The sequence below is a fragment of the Cyprinus carpio genome, chromosome B1, assembly GCF_018340385.1.
Source record: "Cyprinus carpio isolate SPL01 chromosome B1, ASM1834038v1, whole genome shotgun sequence".
Classification (NCBI taxonomy): Eukaryota; Metazoa; Chordata; class Actinopteri; order Cypriniformes; family Cyprinidae; genus Cyprinus; species Cyprinus carpio.
In genome coordinates this window covers 36,871,946-36,892,492 of record NC_056597.1, presented here as the reverse complement: position 1 = coordinate 36,892,492, position 20,547 = coordinate 36,871,946, and the positions used below count along the sequence as shown (strand labels likewise).

Sequence of the window (20,547 nt, the reverse complement as noted above, 5' to 3'; positions counted from 1 at the left end):
TTATTATATTTATTTGCACCCTCAGATTCCAGATTTTCAAATAACGTATCCCAGCTAAATATTGCTCTATCCTAACAAAAAACATACATCAATTGAAAGCTTTCTTTCAGTTTTCAGATGATTTATAAATCTCAATTCACAAAAAGTGGTGTGGCCATCGGATATTTTGTTTTTTGGTCCAGGGTCACATATTGTGGTGTGGCCATCCTATATATATTATTATTTATTAGATTATTATTTATTTTTTTAAATGTAATTAGTTTGGACATCCATTAGTGCAGTACTCATAAAAAAAAAAAAAAACGTTTTCTTCTAATTTATAAACAAAAAAACTCCAAACACAAACATACACAAAAAAAACAACCACAGTCTATGGAAATAACCATCGTTTTATACGTGCGCGTTCCCGCGGCTGAGCGTCACTGCGGGCTTCCCGACGCTACGCGGTCGTCAAGGAGACGCGCACCTGTTACAGTCAAAAAGCGGTCGGTCAGTCTCGATTGATTTGATTCAAGCAGTCTGGAGGGAGAGACGGATATGAAGAAGTCTCACCGCACTAATGTCCTGGTGATGTCCTGTCTGAAGACGCCGGTGGACCCGCACACGAAAGTCCCGTTAGCTCAGTATGAGAGGGAGCGAGCTCTGCCCTCGCTCACGGACAACCGGCGCTATGAGACAGAGGTGACAAAGAGCTAATAAACCGCTTTTCTATCGATCAAACTATCAAGAGAAAGTCATTTTTAAGATTGCTAATAGTGTTGCACTTTTGCATATCATATGAAGACACTTTAGATGTAAAAAAAACCCCTAATTGAGATCTTTCTGACAATGTAACGTTAGGTTGTTTAGGCTTAAACATGATTTTAAAAATACAATATTGAAAACAATAGTTGTGTTATACACTAAAGGTGGTTAAACAGCTCACTAATGATGAAGAAGAGGAAGGATTAACTGTTATGGCCTGACATGATGAAAACTTCAGTAAGTGTGAAACAACAATCTTCAATTAAACAAAATACTTCTTTCATTTAAATTACTAATGGCAGTTAAATTACTTAGATATGCTAAAGCTCAAATAACCCAAAAAAAATTTCAAAACATTCATAAATTTGCATACATAGCCTAATTTACCTGAAACCTGCGTAAACGTGTGTAATGTAATGTTGGTTTCATGTTGAGTATGGTGAAACTGAGGCAATCTCTGGTATGAATGAAGAACACAATCTGCCATCTGGCCTTAAAGCTGACAGACCTGCAGATTAACAGATTACACACAGAGGCTCATCTTGTGTTACACACACAACTACTGACCGCACAAAACTGTTTTCCAGACAGGAGTTTCACAAAAAAAAAAAGAGTGGGACATATGAAAACACTGGGCTTTTAACCAACAATACTTGATTTCAACATATAGACACTGTTTTTTTTTTTTTTTTTTGGTCAATCAAAGCATCAAAATCTTAAAGAATGGTACTGGTTAATAACCTATGATACAGATTACAGTGAACGTATCATTGTTTTCATTGTGTGTGTCTTCACAGATGGAGTACGACTCTATCGGAGCTGGTGACTGATGACCCTCCTGCTAAAGACAGCAGTGCACTGCTGATCAAAGACTACCGCGTGACAGGCGATCACATCGACCTCAGGGAGTTCTACTTCTCAAACCAAGATTACTACCGGAAACTAGAGCAGCTGAAGAAGGCTCATCTCCAAACCATGGCCGAACTCGAACTCATGTATCGCAAGAAACTGGACCTCAAGGGGGTGAGCGCTGCGGACAACAGTGATCGGACCAGTCTGTGAGTTTATACATGAAAATATTTCTTTTTTTGCTTTTTAGGTATGCACTACTGTTCAAAAGTTTGAGAAAGATGTCTCATATTTTCACAAAGGCAAAAGTTCAAAACAGTACAGTAAAAACAGTAATATTGTGAAATATTATTACAGTTCAAAATAACTGTTTTCTTTCAAAAATGCAATTTATTCTTTTGATGGCAAAGCTACTTTTTCATCATAATTACTACAGTTTTTGCTATCATGTGATCCTTCAGAAATTATTCTAATATGCTGATTTGCTGCTCAAAAATCATTTCTAATCATTATCATCAATGTTGTGCTATTTAATATTTTTTTTTGTGGAAACTGTGATGCATATTTTTCAGGATTCTTTGAATAGAATGTTCAAAAGAACAGCATTTGTTTAAAATAGAAATATTTGTAACATTATAAATATCTTTACTGTCACTTTTGATCAATGTAATGCATCCTTGCAGAATAAAAAAAATTCTTGCTGACCCCAAACGTGTGAACAAGTGTATAGTGCAGAACATTTCTTTAAATTTAAATGGAAATGAAAAGATTATTAATATTATTTTTTGTTTAATAGTTCCCCAAAAGGATGGAGTCCAGTGATAACCAGCAATCTGAAAAAAGCCCGGTCTGCTCTGGAGCTGCGGCGGGCTTCAGATCTTTCTGACATGTCTGATGAACAGTGCACTGCTGACAATGGCAACACTGAGAAAGGCCTTGAAATCTCACCCAGAGAGCACATCAAGAACATGTGGCAGGACTTCAGCGTGCATAAGCTGTCTCCGCCTCAATGGCACCCCTTTTCATCCTCACTGCAGAGCTTGCCTGCTGACTGCCAGGCTGCTAGCAAACTCAAGGGTAGGACCAAGGGTCAACGGCTAAAAAAACACAAGCAAATGGTAGACGAGGGTTGGCATCCGAGAGTAACAGTCCCCAAGCCTTTCCACATGACCCTTCGGGAGGCAGAACGCCGCAAGAAGGGCATAAAATCACGTTCAGAGATGGAACAAGAGAATGCGGATCTCCGACGCCAGGTGGAGGAGCTCACCGAGTGCCAGAGGAAGTTCCGCGCCAGTCCGGCACCTGCGCACGTGCGCCTCCCGCTGTACGAGGAGCTGCAGGAGCGCGACGAGGAGCGCCGGCGGCTTCATCGAGACTTGGAGCAGCAGCGTCTCCACACCTCGCAAAGACCCTTCAGCTTCCTGGAGCGCGAACGGCTGAAGAAAGAGCAGAAGGAGGCCAAGCTCCACGAGCAAATGCTCAAACACAAACGAGAGGAAGAGGAGAGAAGGAAATGCCCCTTCAAGGCAAAACCCGTCCCACGGAGAGTGAAGGAGGCCACGTCGGGCGAGCAGCAGAAGGAGGAGGAGCTCTACAGGGCCATCAAGATGCAGATGCGGGCGAGAGAGTTGCTTCACAGCGCGTCCATGCCTCCTAGCATGCTTGCACGGCAGCTTAGTGAGAAACAGGTGCACAAAGCCGCCCAGGAAGAAGAGCAAACACACAGACCCAAGATCAACGCCGAGGTTCCAGACTTTGACGGCAGCTACAGGAGGTTTCGGAAGCAGCTGGCAAAGTGCAAAGAAGTGCGGCCCGTGACAGCGTGCGAACCCTTCCAGCTGCGCACGGCTAATATCGCCTCGCACAAAGAACGCATCATGGCGGATATCGAGGCAGAGATAAAGAGCCCAAAACTGTCACGCTGGCCGTTCATGACCCCACCTGCTCTCTCGCCCAGAACTCCCTCGTCATCCCTTTGCTCCTCTCTGTCTGGAAGCCAGGAATGCTTGTCTGCTAAAATCACAGATGCAGCCAAGAAACGGCAAGAAGCTGTGAGGTAACTGTGATGCCCAGCCCTGGTTTAAACCCTCACCCATCTAGAACTTTCCAAGTGAAGTCCTGTGTCTCCAGCTTTTTGGAATTGCTAAGCAGGAATGTGATTTTCCCTGCCAGTGTGTCTCCCATTAATAACCCCATCAACAGTAGAAAACCTCACTGGGAATGTTGTCGATGCTCCTCAATCCCCTTGCTGCCTTCAATTCCTTGTGGGAGGTTCACACTTACGAGTTCAGACATGAATTCAAGATATTTCAGTCAAAATGAAATGGAAGTGTTAACTAAATTCACTTCCTGACAAAGAATGTTTTTAGCTCTAACACAAAGGCTGAATTAAAAAAAGTATACTACACTTTTTAAAGAACATTTTAAATATCTAAAATATAAAACTTTCCCCCCACTTTAAAGAACCATTTTGTGTGATAGAAAGGTCCCATGGATTTTTAATTGAACCAACAAGGGCAATAAAGAATCTTAATTTTTTACTCTTACTAAAGTGTGCAACAGTTGGGTTCCGGAAATAAGAAATACCATTCATTTTCTCTATAGGGCAGGAGTGTCTAGTTCTGGTCCTTGAGGGCCAGTGTCCTGCAGAGTTTAGCTCAAACTTGATTTAACAAAATAACAAATTGGTAAGTTTAGTATGCTAGTATTCTATTCTGAGTTCAGCCAACAAGAAGAGCAAATGATATGATGGAAATTACAGAGGGAGTGAGTTAGTTTTGTCGTGCAAAGCCTATCACTTCATAATCCAGATAAATGCATAGTATTTTCTAGCAAGCTTTAGTGCTGTTCATCAAAAATCCCCAAAATGTATACAAACTGTAAAGTGCACATTTGCGATAAAAACATATTTATGACCTACATCAATTTGCTTTTACACTTTAATTGATGCACCCAACTTGAAAATTCGGCACTCAAAAAATGAATGAGTTTCCCACTAGAAATATATTTTGGTGGCACTAAGAAATGTGATCATTGTGACATGACTTGAAGGCAGCACCTGTCCATCGTTTCCGAACCCTGTTCCTGCTGGCTTACCGTAGCAACATCCCATTAGAGGAGTCTCTCCTTCATAAAGTTCAGTTCTGACAGCTCTTTACCCCTATGAGTAGAAAGGTTCTTGAGCAGAGAAAGCGGGCAGAAGAAGAGGAGGAGAAATGGAAGGAGAAGCAAAAACAGAGAGAGAAGAGACTACAAAAAGTGATCACAAAGCGAGCCCAGGCGAACGACCCTCACGTGACCCTGGCCCAGACATGCCCGTCCAAACTAAAAGAGTTCAGGTAAAACAATAAGCTGCTCTTCGTTTACCTCAAACGACACTTTTATAACTAAAGCTTCTTTATTGGAATTGATGGTTCAGTGAAGAAGCTTTAACATCCATGAAACCTTACCATCACAGAAAGGTTTCTGTGGAGAAACCAAAATAGTTCTTCTATTGCATTCCTATGAAAACTCCCTTAAGAACCTTTATTTTTAAAAGTGCATGAGTTTTTGAAACATTGGAGATATTTTCATATTCAGATGCAGATTGCTTGCATATAATATCGATCTATCTTTCTCTATATATGTATATATATCTCTCTCTCTCTCTCTCTCTATATATATATATATATATATATATATATATATTATATATATTATCATTATTATTGTAAATGCTCATATACATGTGCACATGGGAACAGGAAACAAGATCTTCAGAGACAAAGAGAGTATCAGGAGGAGATGAGAGAAATCCAGGAAAGAGTGAAGGGAAGACCTCTGTTACTTGAACAGATAGCACAGGTGAGTTTTTTATTATATTTTATTTGATCATTTTTTAAATTTGTAATTTATTTTGGTCTTTTTTATTTTTGAAAATCTGGACGAGAGGACATGCATCTCTACTAGAAATGTTCATTGCGAGAGGACATGCATCTCTACTAGAAATGTTCATTGTGATGATAATGCAAAGCTCTGTCTTTCCAGATGAATGCTAAGAGAGCAGCAGAGAAGCTCTACTCTGCCACTTTGCATGGATGTGGTCTGAGTGAATCCTTTATCAGCAGTAAAGCTCCTAAAGGCTTGAGACACAGACAGACTCCAAGCCCCACCCACTCCGGCAGCCAAACTCCACCCACATACAGGTAGAAGAGCCAGGAGCTCTCTATTCTGTCATACAGTTTATTAAAAGAAACACTTCTTCCAAACAGGAAAATACTGCTAATTTTGCATGTTTATTTTTCGCAGTGTCTCTGAGTTGTTTTCATTCATTCTTTCACAGTGAACAGGAATGAAGATAATGAGGAACTTCCAGACCTGCAGGATTCTCTTCTGGAAGACTATGACGATGATTATGAGGAGTATGACCATGACATGGAGGCAGAACACATGGACAGATAAGAGGAAGAAAGGGAGGAAAAGGGCAACGACGAAGGACACTCACATCATGACAAGCTGGATTTTGATGATGATGATGATGATGAACAGGAAGAGCGTTATAAAGATGATGACATCAGCAGTAAGCACAGCCAGAGCAGCAGGGGAAGTGAAAGTAAAAACAGTCACCATAGCGACAGGAGCAGAACAGGTAGCATTAACTAGGTGACAAAGAAAAACAGGAAGATCAGAAAAGTGATCATTAGCTTTATTCTACACATTTAATTTGTTTTTAAACAAAGCAAACCTCAGTAGCAAATTGTTGCTGGATATATGTGTGAGAGAGAAAATCTCACAAACCTTACTAAAGGGATAGTTCACCCAAAAATGAAAATTCTGCCATCATTTACAGCGGAAAACAAAAGAATGTAGTTAACCAAACCGTTTATGTATATTTAACAGTATATTTATATGATATAAAGTATATTATTTTCTTAGAGTAAGGGGAATTTTGAGAGGAAGTGATGAATTATCAATAAGAATAATAATTCTGCACTGCAACTGATCATAATAAGCTTAAAGATTTCTTTATGCAACGTATAATTTACTTTTTTTTAAATTTACTCTTTTACGTGTTTACATGGCATTCACTCGATATACAGTAATGAATGTAGTATATATATATAGATATATATATATCTATATATATATATATATATCTATATATAATATATATATATATATATGGAAATAAATGCCTGTCCACCATCATATATTTAACAAAGGGCCAAAAACGCAGCATTATTTAATATGTGACAAATTAAATGAGTGTGTTTCTATATGCAATAAGAGAAAAAATAACCTAATATGTGAAAATAAACGTTATTATTGCAATTTTATTGTTTAGCACTTTTTCTTTTCATACTCAATACGAGCATATAAACCATTTTGCACATGAGCCACAGCCTAAAAATACACATCACGGTCAGTTACTGTCTGTACAACACAGGCAACGTCTCAGTAATTTTCCATGCTCCACGCGGTCCAGCCCACAACACGCTCACGCTGTGCTGCAAAACCCGCCTCGTACATGAGACCAAGGGCGAAAGACGCGCTGGGAGGGGTCGATCCTGACGGACGGCACCTCTACCCAATCACATGCGCGCAAGGCTTCCGCGTCGCTCTCTCTGACCAATCAGCTGCAGCGGAGGGCGTGACCGCAGTCCGAATTTTACGCGGCGCTACGGCGTGAAAACTAAACCGAGATGGAATACGCCAGTCTGAACCGGTTTCAACCGGTCTTGCGTGTGATGCATGAGACTAGAAAGGAGCTGGGTCACAGTCTCTCGCAGATATCTGCTTCCAAAACAACGGTTTTTCTGCAATAGACAAAAGAATAAACTAACGATTGGTTTGATGCTGTGGTTATAAAACGGAATGAGAAGTTAAAGCGAGCTGTAAACCGTCATACAGAGAGACAGATGAACTGACACGAGCTGCTGACTGAAAGACGACCTGGACTCAATTACTGAAGACAATAGTTAAAAATAACACCGAAATTGTGTGTTTTGGGGGGTTTTAATTAACCTTTTTAACCCAACAAAATTTGTGTTTGACTATACAGCTAGTTAGCATTTGAAGTGAACTTGCTAGCTGCTCAGATTGCATTTTCAATACACACGCTATCCGTGTAAAATGAGATAAATAACGTTACACTTGCCGCTTTTTTTACATCACGTCTTGATTTGACGCGACGCACGTTTCCAGGACACTTAACCTTGTTGCTAATCCCCAAACCACGTTAGCATTTTTGTTGATTTTTTTCAGCGTGAAGGAGTTTTTGTTAAAACAGGTAAGTTGAATGATGTTCTTGAGGTGTTTGGTGAAACGGTTATCTGTTACAAACAGTATATACTACGATAAGTGAGTTGAATGAACTGCTAGTTTGCTGACACACTGCTAGTGTTGTCCAGAAACGAAAACGCGTTTTGTTCCTCGCCGATGCCCGTAACTGCAAGGCGCTCAACTAGAATTCATGTGGGCTGCTTTCTAAAAAAAAAAAAAAAAAATGTATCATTGCATATGAAGATCTGTTGACTCAAATGCGTGTTTACTCTTTGTGTTTTTCTTTTTGTCACATTTAATATGTGTTAAACTTCCATGTTAGTACTTTTTTAGAAGCGTTTAACTAGTAATAGTAGCTGTTGTAACGGTGAACTCAACAAAACTGTCTTTATAGGTTGTATTTCAGCGCAAATGCATGCTTAAGTAATGTGTTTTGTGGACTGAAGTGCACCCACGTGGTTTGAGCCATTGGTTTGGTATCTGACTTTTAGCAGATAATTCTGGTTAAACAGTTAGTAAAGTGTTAGGATGCATGGTCACATAAGTGTCACTATTGATGTTTGATAACTTAAATCTGTTGTCCGTCTTGTCTTACAGCTCTATGCCGGCAGACATGACCATGTTGGCGGATCACACAGCACGGCAGTTGCTGGATTTCAGTCAAAAGCTAGACATCAACCTGCTGGACAATGTCGTCAACTCCATGTACTATGATGTGGGATCTCAGGTACGATTCGGTTTGCGAATTCCAAGACAATTCTGAATGTACACGTACAGTGCATACAAAGTGGTTTTCGTTGTGATTATTTTAGCAAAGACTGGCACAAGAAGTTCTCACCAACCTGAAGGACCACCCAGATGCCTGGACCAGAGTGGACACCATACTGGAGTTCTCGCAGAACATGAAGACAAAAGTACGTTAACATTAATGTCTTTATTTCTGCATTTAGCCAGTGTATAGAGTCTAACTGACTAAATGCCAACCTTGAGCACGCTTAACTGATGTTTACTCATTTTGCTGTTTGTATTGCAGTACTATGCTCTTCAGATACTGGAGACCGTGATCAAAACACGCTGGAAGATTCTTCCTCGAAACCAGTGTGAAGGTGAGGGACTGTGTTCAGACTGAAGTCGTATTCGCGCACACTCACCTCGGTCTTTATGGAAGATTTATTGTACGCCACCACATTATATAACACTGCTGTCATGTGAAATCCTGATGACTCTTTTAAGAAATGCACAAATAACGGACATCTCTCGCTGTCCACAGGAATTAAAAAGTATGTCGTTGGGCTGATTATCAAGACTTCCTCTGATCCCAACAGCGTAGAGGTAATAAATAAACGTTTAATTTCTTAAATTTGTACCATTTAAATGACTTACAAACAGCTGGTTACAACCAAAATATAAAAAAAAAACATTTTCATTAATTTAAATAAAATAACTGAAATAAACTTTAAACTTTTTTCGTTTTATTTAGCATTCAGTTAATTTTTTTTGTTAACCATAACCGACTAGTACTATTCATATTGCTGAAAGCATCCATGTTGACTTGTATTTGTACTCTTACAGAAGGAAGGGGTTTACATAGCAAAGCTCAACATGATCCTGGTGCAGGTGAGTGTGTTTTCAGGAATATCTGTAGTTGTTATATTGTGAGCGCGAAGGGCTCGTGGATTTATTGCTGCTGATGTCTTTCTGTTTGTGTGTAGATCCTGAAGCAGGAGTGGCCGAAGCACTGGCCCACGTTCATCAGTGACATTGTGGGAGCGAGTCGCACCAGTGAGAGCCTGTGTCAGAACAACATGATTATCCTGAAGCTCCTCAGTGAGGAGGTGTTTGACTTCTCCAGCGGGCAGATGACTCAGGTCAAAGCCAAACACCTGAAGGACAGGTACACATACCTGCAACATGTGACAGTTGCAGACTTTGCAGGGTGTGGTTGGTAAAATAATTGTGGTGATATTTGCTCAACCTCTTTACCTTTTTTTCTTTTTACAGTATGTGCAACGAATTTTCCCAAATCTTCCAGTTGTGCCAGTTTGTCATGGTATGTTGCAGGAATATTATAACAGTGTTAGTGTTTTTAGTATTAAAGGTATAGTTCACCCAAAAATTACAGTTTGCTGAATTTACTCAGTGTCAGGCTGTCCAAGATGTAGATGAGTTTTTGTTTGTTCATGGGAACAGATTTGGAGAAATTTTCCATTGTATCACTTACTCAGCAATGGATCCTCTGCAAATAGCTGATAAAAACATCACAATAATCCACAGTTTTCTCTTTTGGGTGAACTATTTCTTTATGTGCAGTTCAATATATTCATGCCTCTAATTTAAACCTGATTTGATGCTTTGTACATCAGGAAAATTCCCAGAATGCCCCTCTGGTCCAAGCCACATTGGAGACCCTCCTTCGTTTCCTGAACTGGATCCCACTTGGCTACATATTTGAGACCAAACTCATCAGCACGCTGGTGTACAAGGTAACATGACTCGAGGTCTCTAATTGTAACTCATTTGATTTAATAAAATGCTGTTATAGCAGACTGCTGTCACTCCTCTCACAAAGGCGCACTGTCATTGGTTCAGCTTGCCAGTGCGTAAGAAAGAGAGGGAAATCATTGGAGCGCTGGCTGTTCTTATTGGAGCTCTGCTCAAAGCTTTGTGTCCGAGCTGGTGCTCCAACATTTATAGCCTCTCACTTAGTAAAAATCATTGAGTGTTCCAGGAAGTTTATCGTTTGTGTTCTGATTTATTCCACAGTTTCTGAATGTTCCGATGTTCCGGAACATCACTCTGAAGTGTCTGACAGAGATCGCAGGTGTCAGTGTCAGTCAGTATGAGGAGCAGTTTGTTAACCTGTTCACTCTCACCATGGTGCAGCTCAAACAGGTACATGTGCGCGTGCACACAAACTCTTTTCTTTTCTGTTTTCTAAATTGAATACTTTTATTCAGCAAGGACAAAATAAATAAATCTACAAAGATTTCTTTTTCAAATAAAATTATTTTGGACTTTCTGTTCTTCAGAGAATCCTGAAATGAAATATCATAGTTTTACACAAACATTTAAAGAAATTAACTTCTGTTCACACCAAACGCGAATAGAGCGTCAAATTCGCGTCTACCGCGCCTAGTTTGCCGCTTGAACATTTTGAGAGCATTCGCTTCATTCGCGCGTGAAATTCGCTTCATTCGCGCGTCAAATTAACTTCACAACGGACGCGAATTCGCGTCATGGGGGGCTTCTGCCAGTTGAGTTTGCAGCATTTTCAACCACCATTTTTATTCGGATAATTTTCTAAATATTACTGTTATCTCGTGTCATGAAATGTAGTTGTAAAAGTATTTCAGACGAGAATGTAGTTGTTTTAAACTCAAATATGCATTTTTTTTTTTACAAAGACAGCGTCTATTTAAAAATGTGTTTCGTCGATTTCGGAGACGAGCTCCATGCGATCAGCGGGAGCTCAGTGATCATGTATCCGCCGAGAGCAGCCTCACCTCGGATAGACCTTCTGACATTTGCCGCTGGCTCTGATGTCTCTTCAGTGGTTCAAGATAAAATATAATTCGTTTGGGGTAAATCTTATCTTTGGCCTTTATTCAATTAATCTATTCATATTTTTATATATATATATAGGTCCTTTTTATTCCTGTCTCTATAGAAATATGAACTTTCGTCATATAGCTCCAGGTGACTGCTCACTGACAATATCAGTCGTTCCTCCATGTTGAATGAGTGACTCCTGAGCAGGCTCCTGATTGGTTAACGCGGCGCGAATTGACGCCAAAGTTCAAATTTTTCAACTCGGGCGGCAGACGCGAATTCGCGTCAAACACATAAATGCACAAAAGCACCATTCGCGCGTAACGCGCGTATCGCGCCAGACGCTCAATTCGCGTCATTCGCGCGAACTTGACGCGCGAATGAGGCGAATTCGCGTCTACCGCACCGCGCTAAACGCCTCATTCGCGCCGCGAGACCTCCAGAGGCGCGTAAACGCATCTTTACATTGACTTAACATTGAAATCATTCGCGCCAGACGCTCTATTCGCGTTTGGTGTGAACGCAGCATAATAGTTTTACACAAACATTTAAAGAGTTTCAGAGTTTGTTAGTAATAGGACATTTTTTCTTGAGCAGCAAATCATCATATTAGAATGATTTCTAAAGAATTATGTGACTGAAGACTGGAGTAATGATGCTGAAATTTTAGCTTTGCATCACAGAAATTAAATTGTTAAAATTTTACAATACAAATATATTACAGTACAAAAAGGGTATTTTAAGTTGTAATCATTTCACAATATTATTGTATGTTCGATTTAAGAAAATGCAACCTTGGTGAACATGACACTTTTTCAAAAATATTTTTAAAAATCTTTTGAATGCTAGTGTGTGACCATATTACGATATCTTGAATTAAGAAAATAAGGTAACTGTGTTGGGCAAGCACTACTGCCAATCCAACGGGCAGGTTTATGTAGGAAGCACAGCTTTTCCAAATGTAAACATCTGAAATGAATAAATAATAATAATGAAATATATATATATCACAAATTGTGTGTTGTGTATTTTCTGGTAATCAAATGAACACACAGAACATGAGGATTCATATTTAACTGGTCTTTTTGCAGTTTAATATCCACAGACACTAGTCTATATCGCAATTTGATTTGAGTGTACTGACCTCTTTTATTTATTCATCTAAAATATGACAGATTCCGTGAAATAGGCTTATAGCGATAATAGCGTTATAGGCTACAGTAAATTAAATTTTTATGACTGGATTCATGGGGCCTACTTATGTAGCAAACGAATATGATAAGCTCATTGTGAGTGTAAAAGACGGGTTTTTATTTACTTTATAGCATTGCATCTCACCAACTAACTGACAACTTAGCGTTAAATCACCATTCAGCAGACTCAAGCCACCACGGCACTGCCATCTATTGGACTGCAGCAAGATACTAACTTGTCAATCTGCTACGTTACTGAAAAACTGAGCTGACTTAGGAAATGTGATGGGGCCGATGTGATAAGCATGAGTTTTGGGACGCGGCGTGGCTAGTATAAACACAAGCTGCCTTGATCAGATCCGGTGTGCAACAGATGCATGCAGTGATGCGCAGATCAGCTGTTAAACAATGTCTGCTGTTAAAAATGAACCATCCCTTCATCATAACATCATGCAAAACTAAGAATTAGAATCATTGTAATGTGACGATCAAATATAGGTGCGGGTGGTTGTCGGGCGGATAATTCAAACCACCATACACTGACCTGGGTCACCAGTAGCAAACAATACACAAACCTAGTAAACAAACAACAAACAATCAACAAAATCAGCAAAAACACAGATCTAAAAGCATACTCAACAAAAAAATCCAGCTCTCATCGTAAATCAAGAAAAAGGTCTATATGTTCTTTAAAAAAGAAAAGTTCATATTTGCGGCATATTCGCCGATACCGATATATCTGCGACAGGCTCAGATCGGCCGATATATCGCTTTGCCGATTTTATCGGTTGGGCTCAAGTCTATACAAAAGTTTGCAGCATGTGGAGTCTTGAATTTGACTAATTAAACTTAAAACTTTCATATTATCTTTTTGTGAAAAGCTTGAGCTATTCGGAACCTATGAGTATTACTTTTTAAAACAACACCTCAAATGCACCACTAAAAACTAGTGAAGTTTTCAAAACTATAACCCTCATTTACTCAACAGATGCTGCCTCTGAACACAAATATCCGTCTGGCATATTCAAACGGGAGAGACGATGAGCAGAACTTCATCCAGAACCTCAGTCTGTTTCTCTGCACCTTCCTCAAAGAGCACGGACAACTGATAGAGAAGAGACTGAACCTCAGAGAGACGCTCATGGAGGTACACACATAGTTAAATGTAGAGAAATAGACGATAAAGTGACACACAAACTCCTAATTGCTTGACTCCCATGTGCTCAGGCTCTGCATTACATGCTGCTGGTGTCTGAGGTGGAGGAGACAGAGATCTTTAAGATCTGTCTGGAGTACTGGAACCATCTGGCTGCTGAGCTCTACAGAGAGAGTCCCTTCTCTACCTCAACCTCTCCACTGCTCTCAACCAGCCAGCACTTTGACGTGCCGCCCCGCAGACACCTCTATCTGCCTGTGCTCTCCAAGGTCAGTTAGCCACAGTCTACAGCAGCTCTGCCTCAAAATATTGGTCGCTGGAGAAAAACTGACTGCATTCTTGACCTGTCTCAGGTGCGTCTGCTAATGGTGAGTCGCATGGCCAAACCAGAGGAGGTTCTGGTGGTGGAGAATGATCAGGGCGAGGTGGTGAGAGAATTTATGAAGGACACAGACTCCATTAACCTCTACAAGAACATGAGAGAGACTCTGGGTAATTATTATGGGCTGTTCTAGAAACTGAGAGGAAAAAGTAGATGGGGAAAGCTTGATAACGATGCGTTTCTCCTGTCCAGTCTACTTGACTCATCTGGACTATGCGGATACGGAGCGGATCATGACGGAGAAGCTTCATAATCAGGTGAACGGTACCGAGTGGTCCTGGAGGAACCTGAACACGCTGTGCTGGGCCATCGGCTCCATCAGTGGCGCCATGCATGAAGAGGATGAGAAGAGATTCCTCGTCACCGTCATTAAGGTATTTATCCATGCATTTGTTATTGCCCATCAGGAAATGTTATGTGAAAACTGAAATTTTGCTGTTGCATGCTATAACACTATACAAACAGTGTTTGCTACTGTTTTTTAATAACAAATGTAATACTTTCAACAAGAATGCATTCAGTTGATCAAAAGTTACAGTGAAGCTTCTTTCGGTGTTTCAAAAGATTTCTATTTCAAGTAAATGCATAGGGTAAAATGCATTTGAACTTTATTTATCAAATAATTTTTACAAAAAAATATTAAGAAAGGTTTTCATTATTGATGATCAGAAATGTTTCTTGAGCAGCCGATCAGCGTATTAGACTGATTTCTGAAGGATCATGTGACTCTGAAGACTGGTGTGATGATGCTGAAAATTCAGCTCTAATCACAAGAATAAACTACATTTTACAACAGAAAACAGCTATTTAAAATTGTAATTATTTTCACAATATTTTACTGTATTTTAATCAAATAAATGCAGCCTAGATTAGCAGAAGAAACATTTCAAAGACATTAAAAAGTCCAAAGGCCAACACTAAATTTCTATTTTTTTCTCAGGACTTGCTGGGTCTGTGTGAACAGAAAAGAGGGAAAGATAACAAGGCCATCATTGCCTCCAACATCATGTACATCGTCGGTCAGTACCCACGATTCCTCAGGGCCCACTGGAAGTTCCTCAAGACTGTCGTCAACAAGCTGTTTGAGTTCATGCACGGTGAGGAGCAGATCGTGTTTCAGATCGAGTGTTCATGCATGTTGTTGGTTTTTTTTTGCTAATCTTCTCATAAGGGTGTATATTAATTGGAAAGAGTCTCTCTCTCTCACTCTCTCACTCTCACTCTCACTCTCACTCTTAGAGACCCATGACGGCGTGCAAGACATGGCCTGTGACACCTTCATCAAGATCGCTCAGAAGTGCAGGAGGCATTTCGTGCAGGTTCAGGTAGGGGAGGTGATGCCCTTCATCGACGAGATCCTCAACAACATCAACACCATCATCTGTGACCTGCAGCCGCAGCAGGTGCACACGTTCTACGAGGCTGTGGGCTACATGATCGGAGCACAGACAGACCAGGCTGTCCAAGAGCGCCTGATCGAGAAATACATGCTCCTCCCCAACCAGGTGTGGGACAGCATCATAATAACCAGTGTTATTTTGAGAACCCGTGTTATTTTAGTGTTATTTTGTGTTCGTTTTTTTTTTTTGAATACATTACAGAACTTTCCGAATGAAAACCAAAAGGGGTCTTATAATAGAAAACAGGGCTTTCCTTGCTATTTAAAAGGTTTATACTTTTAATGTTAAGTTAGAATGACCAAGATTGAAACAACAACACTTGAACTCGAAGCACATGATGTTTCTCTTCGATCAGAACGTGGACATCCTGAAGGACCCAGAGACAGTGCGTCAGCTAGGCAGCATCCTAAAGACCAACGTGAGGGCGTGTAAAGCCGTGGGTCACCCATTCGTCCTGCAGCTGGGCCGCATTTACCTGGACATGCTAAACGTCTACAAGTGCCTGAGCGAGAACATCTCTTCTGCAGTCCAGAGCAACGGTGAGACATGGAGCACATGACCCAACAACTGCCATGTAATAACGGCTCGTGGTAAACTCTTTGGCCTTCCTCTGCAGGTGAGATGGTGACCAAGCAGCCTCTGATACGGAGCATGCGGACGGTGAAGAGAGAGACGCTAAAGCTCATCTCCGGATGGGTCAGCCGCTCCAACGACCCACAGATGGTTAGTTCTGACGTTCCTAGATGCCAAAACAGTGAGTCGGGTTTGACAGCAGCTCAAAGCACTGTTGTTGTCTCTTCAGGTTGGAGAGAACTTCGTTCCACCTTTGCTGGAGGCAGTTCTCATCGACTACCAAAGGAACGTCCCAGCAGCTCGAGAACCTGAAGTACTCAGCACTATGGCAACCATCGTCAACAAGCTCGGCGCTCACATAACAGGAGAGATCCCCAAAATATTCGATGCTGTGTTCGAGTGCACCCTCGACATGATCAACAAGGTTAGTCCACACTGTCTGTCAGTGCAACTGTTTCATATCTTGAGTTGTTGCTTGTAATGTGCATTTGGGAATGCGAGGTGCACAAATGCACTTCTCTCTTTCTCTCTCCCCTACCAAATCGTTCAGGCCTTCTTTAATGCTCTTTGTTTTGCCTCTGTCAGAACTTTGAGGAGTTCCCTGAGCACAGGACGCATTTCTTCTACCTGCTGCAAGCTGTCAACTCGCAGTGTTTCCCAGCATTCCTGTCCATCCCACCAGCACAGTTCAAACTGGTTCTGGACTCCATCATCTGGGCCTTCAAACACACCATGAGAAACAGGTCAGACAAAGACAAACAAACGGACAAATAAACACGCTTCTCTGTGTGAAAGCAAAACAAACACATTCTTAATAGTCAAGCTTCTGTGACCTGTGTGTGTTTTTGACAGTACTTGCCCTGAGTCACATACACAAATGAAAACGCTGACTGTGTTTGTGTGTCTCCAGGGCTTCAGGTCCTGTTCACGATGCTGCAGAACATCGCACAGGAAGAGGCGGCAGCTCAGAGCTTCTATCAGACCTACTTCTGCGACATCCTGCAGCACATTTTCTCTGTTGTCACGGATACGTCTCATACTGCTGGTCAGTTGCTAGGCAGAGAGAGAGTGACATGTTTTCAGCGTAACTAATGGAGCCGTTATTTTGAACAAAACCGCTTCACATCAGTCACGCAGTGAATCTCACAAACACTGCTGATCAGGTCATTTTCCACCTGAAATAAAAAGGAGAAAAAAAACAGGAAAATATGATTTGTTTTTCAGCTTTGACATCTCTTTTTATAGATATCATTATTGTTGCATGCATTTCTCTTTCTTATTTAAGTATAACATTTAAATTGTGACGTGTTAATTTATTCTGATTTCAACTTAATGCAGTAATAATATTGCAGATAACTGACTCAGAGGTTAAAATCATTGTGTGCTTGATGTATGTTCTGTGGTTTGTGCTGGGCAGGTCTGACGATGCACGCCTCCATCCTCGCCTACATGTTTAACCTGGTGGAAGAGGGTAAAATCAGCAACACTCTGAACGCAGGCAGCACGAGCAACAATCAAAGCTACGTGCAGGAGTATGTGGCCAATCTGCTGAAGACAGCCTTCCCACATCTGCAGGAGTAAGAGCAGCCTAGAGCATGAGGATTGTGTTCAGTGTGTTTTCGGTGTCATGTGTTTGTGTTAATGTTGGGTTTTTGTTGTTTTTTCAGTGCCCAGGTGAAGGTGTTTGTCACGGGTCTGTTCAGCTTGAATCAGGACATTCCTGCCTTTAAAGAGCACCTCAGGGACTTCCTGGTCCAAATCAAGGTATGTCACTTCCTTCCTGCTAGATTTGGACTTTATTTTTATTTTTTTAATTTCACAATGTAAATGGGTACTACACATGCAGGGATTAAATAATAACTATTAGATACAAATAAACATTATTAAAAAAATATATTACTTCAAAATAAATATAATTTAAAATTCTAATTTATTCATAATAAAAAACAATAATCATAATTAAAAATATAAATATAATAAAAATTCACAGTTACTCAAAAACGAATAATAATAATAATATATAGGGCTGGGCGATATATCTAACGATATGTTCATGCGCATCTAGTCAGTAAATCTGGTTCCGTGATTAGCGCTAAATCGCCATCACCTGCTTTCAAATGGAGCGGAAACCATTTAATTCTAGACAGAGCCGTAGATCACTGACAAGCTAACAATATCACATTCATTATCCCAGATGAATCGCCTTCGATAATGAACGCGATATTGCGAAGCTTGTCGGTGATCTACGGCTCTGTCTATTAAATGCCGCTCCATTTGAAAGCAGGTGATGGCGATTTAGCGCTAATCACGGAACTAGATTTACTGACTAGATGCGCATGATCATATCGTTTGGATATATCGCCTTTAATTATTAATAACATAATATAATTACTAAAAAAATTCTAATAAAAATAATAAAAAACGAATAATAATAATAATATAATTATTTTATTCAATATTAGTAGTTTATTAATAATAAAAAATCTTGCAATATTTTGTTTTAATATTAATGTTGATTATATATTAATTAATATAATCAAAATCATAAATAAAAACAAAATTCTTAATAATAATAAAGATTATATATTAAATTACAAAAAATAATTTAAATAAATAAAAATCTTAATCACAAAAAAGTTAATATGTTATTGTGCATAATGTTGTTTTAATAAATATCAATGTTAATTGCATATTAGTTAATATAATCAAAATAATGTTAATTGCATATTAGTTAATATAATCAAAATGCTATTATTATTGTTACTACTGATTAAATGTTATTAAACATTAATCATTAATGGTAATAAAATGCTCTCCTATGAATAATACATTATTAATACTAATAAATAAATTATTGTGCATGTTTTAATTCATAGTGAAATTAATTATATTGAATATTAATGTCCATTTAATATTAATAGCTAACATAATTAAAATGGTCATGCTATTATTATAAGTATTAGTAGTATTATATAAACAGTCTTGTGGCATTCACACAGTTTCTGGCCTTTCAAATGGATATGGATCTGTTTTTGATTCTGGATAACAATGCCAACTCGATTACTGATTACAAATGGATGCATTGTTACAGTCTAACATTAAAAATACTTTTATGTAAAGCTGCTTTCAAAAACGTATAATGTGAAACACACTGTACAGATAAGCGTGACTTGACACAGCGTTGTTCCAGTGGGCCGTTCATAATCACTCACACTGTGTGTTTGCAGGAGTTTGCGGGAGAGGACTCCACAGATCTGTTCCTGGAGGAGAGGGAAGCGTCTCTGCGTCAGGCTCAGGAGGAGAAACACAAGCTCCAGATGTCTGTCCCAGGAATCCTCAACCCTCACGAGCTCCCGGAGGAAATGTGGTAATCACCACCACAACATCACAACACTCAAGAAGGAGTATTTTTTTTTTTTCACACGTGTATAGGGAAGTAACACTCAAATAAGGAAAAATAAGAAAAATGAGGACAAATAGGAAAATCGATCCAGATGTTGGTTGTTTGTCGACCAAATCCATGCCAATGTGTAAATTAAAGACATGTCTGTTATTAGTAACCTGACTCCTCCCAAACCCTTTGGTTTTACATAACAGAGCATTTTATATGAAAGAAACTGTCTGTCTCTCCTATATCAGTTTACTGTATATGCCTCGATGTTTCTGTTCAGTATGTTTGCTAATCATTTTAATGTTTTCTCAGCCTCATCGGTTTGTGAATATGTAATATACAGTGTGGCAGGCCAGTGAAGACGGACAATTACTGCGCAGGAAGAGATTTGTGTTGAGCTGTGTGACTCGTGAACCACAGCAAGTGAATTTGACTGTTTAGGATCAGTCCTGATGCTGTTCCTACCTTCTTTATTGGGGGTTTGTGTTTATATATATATATATATAAATATATTTCATTTGATTGCAGTATATGAGAGAGACAAGTCTTTTTCATGCTACCGACTCGCTGAGTTTTTTGTTTTTTGGCATAGGGTTGTCATTAAAATGAAAGGGTTTGTTCATATCCTATTTGTAAAGCTGTGTATTAGTACTATGGAAACATAAAGTTGGTTATTTTTACAACGCATAGTGTGTGTGTGTTTTCATTTAGCTTGTAGAGATTGATTACTTTTAAATACATTTTAAAAAAAAACTAGTTCTATAAATATACTTGCAAACTCTTACATAATTTTGTCTGAATTTGCTACTATACTTTACTAGAGTTGGGTATCTCATTAATACTGATAGTGATAAATTTATTAAATGAGCACATAAGAAATATATCAAGTTTCTTATCAGTGTTGCTTAATATTTGTTGAAACTGACCTTCTTCAGGATACTTTGAACAAAGTTAAAAATAATTTTGTAATGTATCTATATAATAAGTGTGTTTACTGTAACTTTGATGTAATTCAAGTTCTTTTAATGACCCCAAACTCTTTGCAAATG

General features: G+C 39.4%; 2 protein-coding genes across 2 annotated transcripts; both read left to right on the top strand.

Annotated features, from left to right (window-relative positions):
* Positions 1-498: 498 nt before the first annotated feature.
* On the top strand, positions 499-6,685 carry LOC109064396 (protein FAM161A-like). Its single transcript, XM_042717326.1, is given in 8 exon segments — positions 499-681; positions 1,542-1,555; positions 1,557-1,802; positions 2,390-3,649; positions 4,764-4,931; positions 5,337-5,436; positions 5,620-5,777; positions 5,922-6,685. Coding segments are annotated over 8 exon segments (2,403 nt in total). The 5' UTR covers positions 499-537; the 3' UTR covers positions 6,235-6,685.
* Positions 6,686-7,263: 578 nt separating this feature from the next.
* On the top strand, positions 7,264-19,481 carry LOC109091932 (exportin-1-like). The gene is made up of 24 exons (XM_042717325.1): positions 7,264-7,861; positions 8,452-8,581; positions 8,667-8,768; positions 8,888-8,960; positions 9,125-9,186; positions 9,427-9,471; positions 9,567-9,748; positions 9,856-9,904; positions 10,218-10,337; positions 10,618-10,746; positions 13,585-13,743; positions 13,824-14,021; positions 14,106-14,244; positions 14,327-14,508; positions 15,075-15,231; positions 15,374-15,666; positions 15,890-16,073; positions 16,151-16,257; positions 16,337-16,531; positions 16,693-16,858; positions 17,015-17,152; positions 17,525-17,684; positions 17,775-17,871; positions 19,335-19,481. Exons 2-24 carry the CDS (start codon positions 8,456-8,458, stop codon positions 19,476-19,478), a joined length of 3,207 nt encoding a protein of 1,068 aa, XP_042573259.1. The 5' UTR covers positions 7,264-7,861; positions 8,452-8,455; the 3' UTR covers positions 19,479-19,481.
* The last annotated feature ends 1,066 nt before the right edge of the window (positions 19,482-20,547 follow it).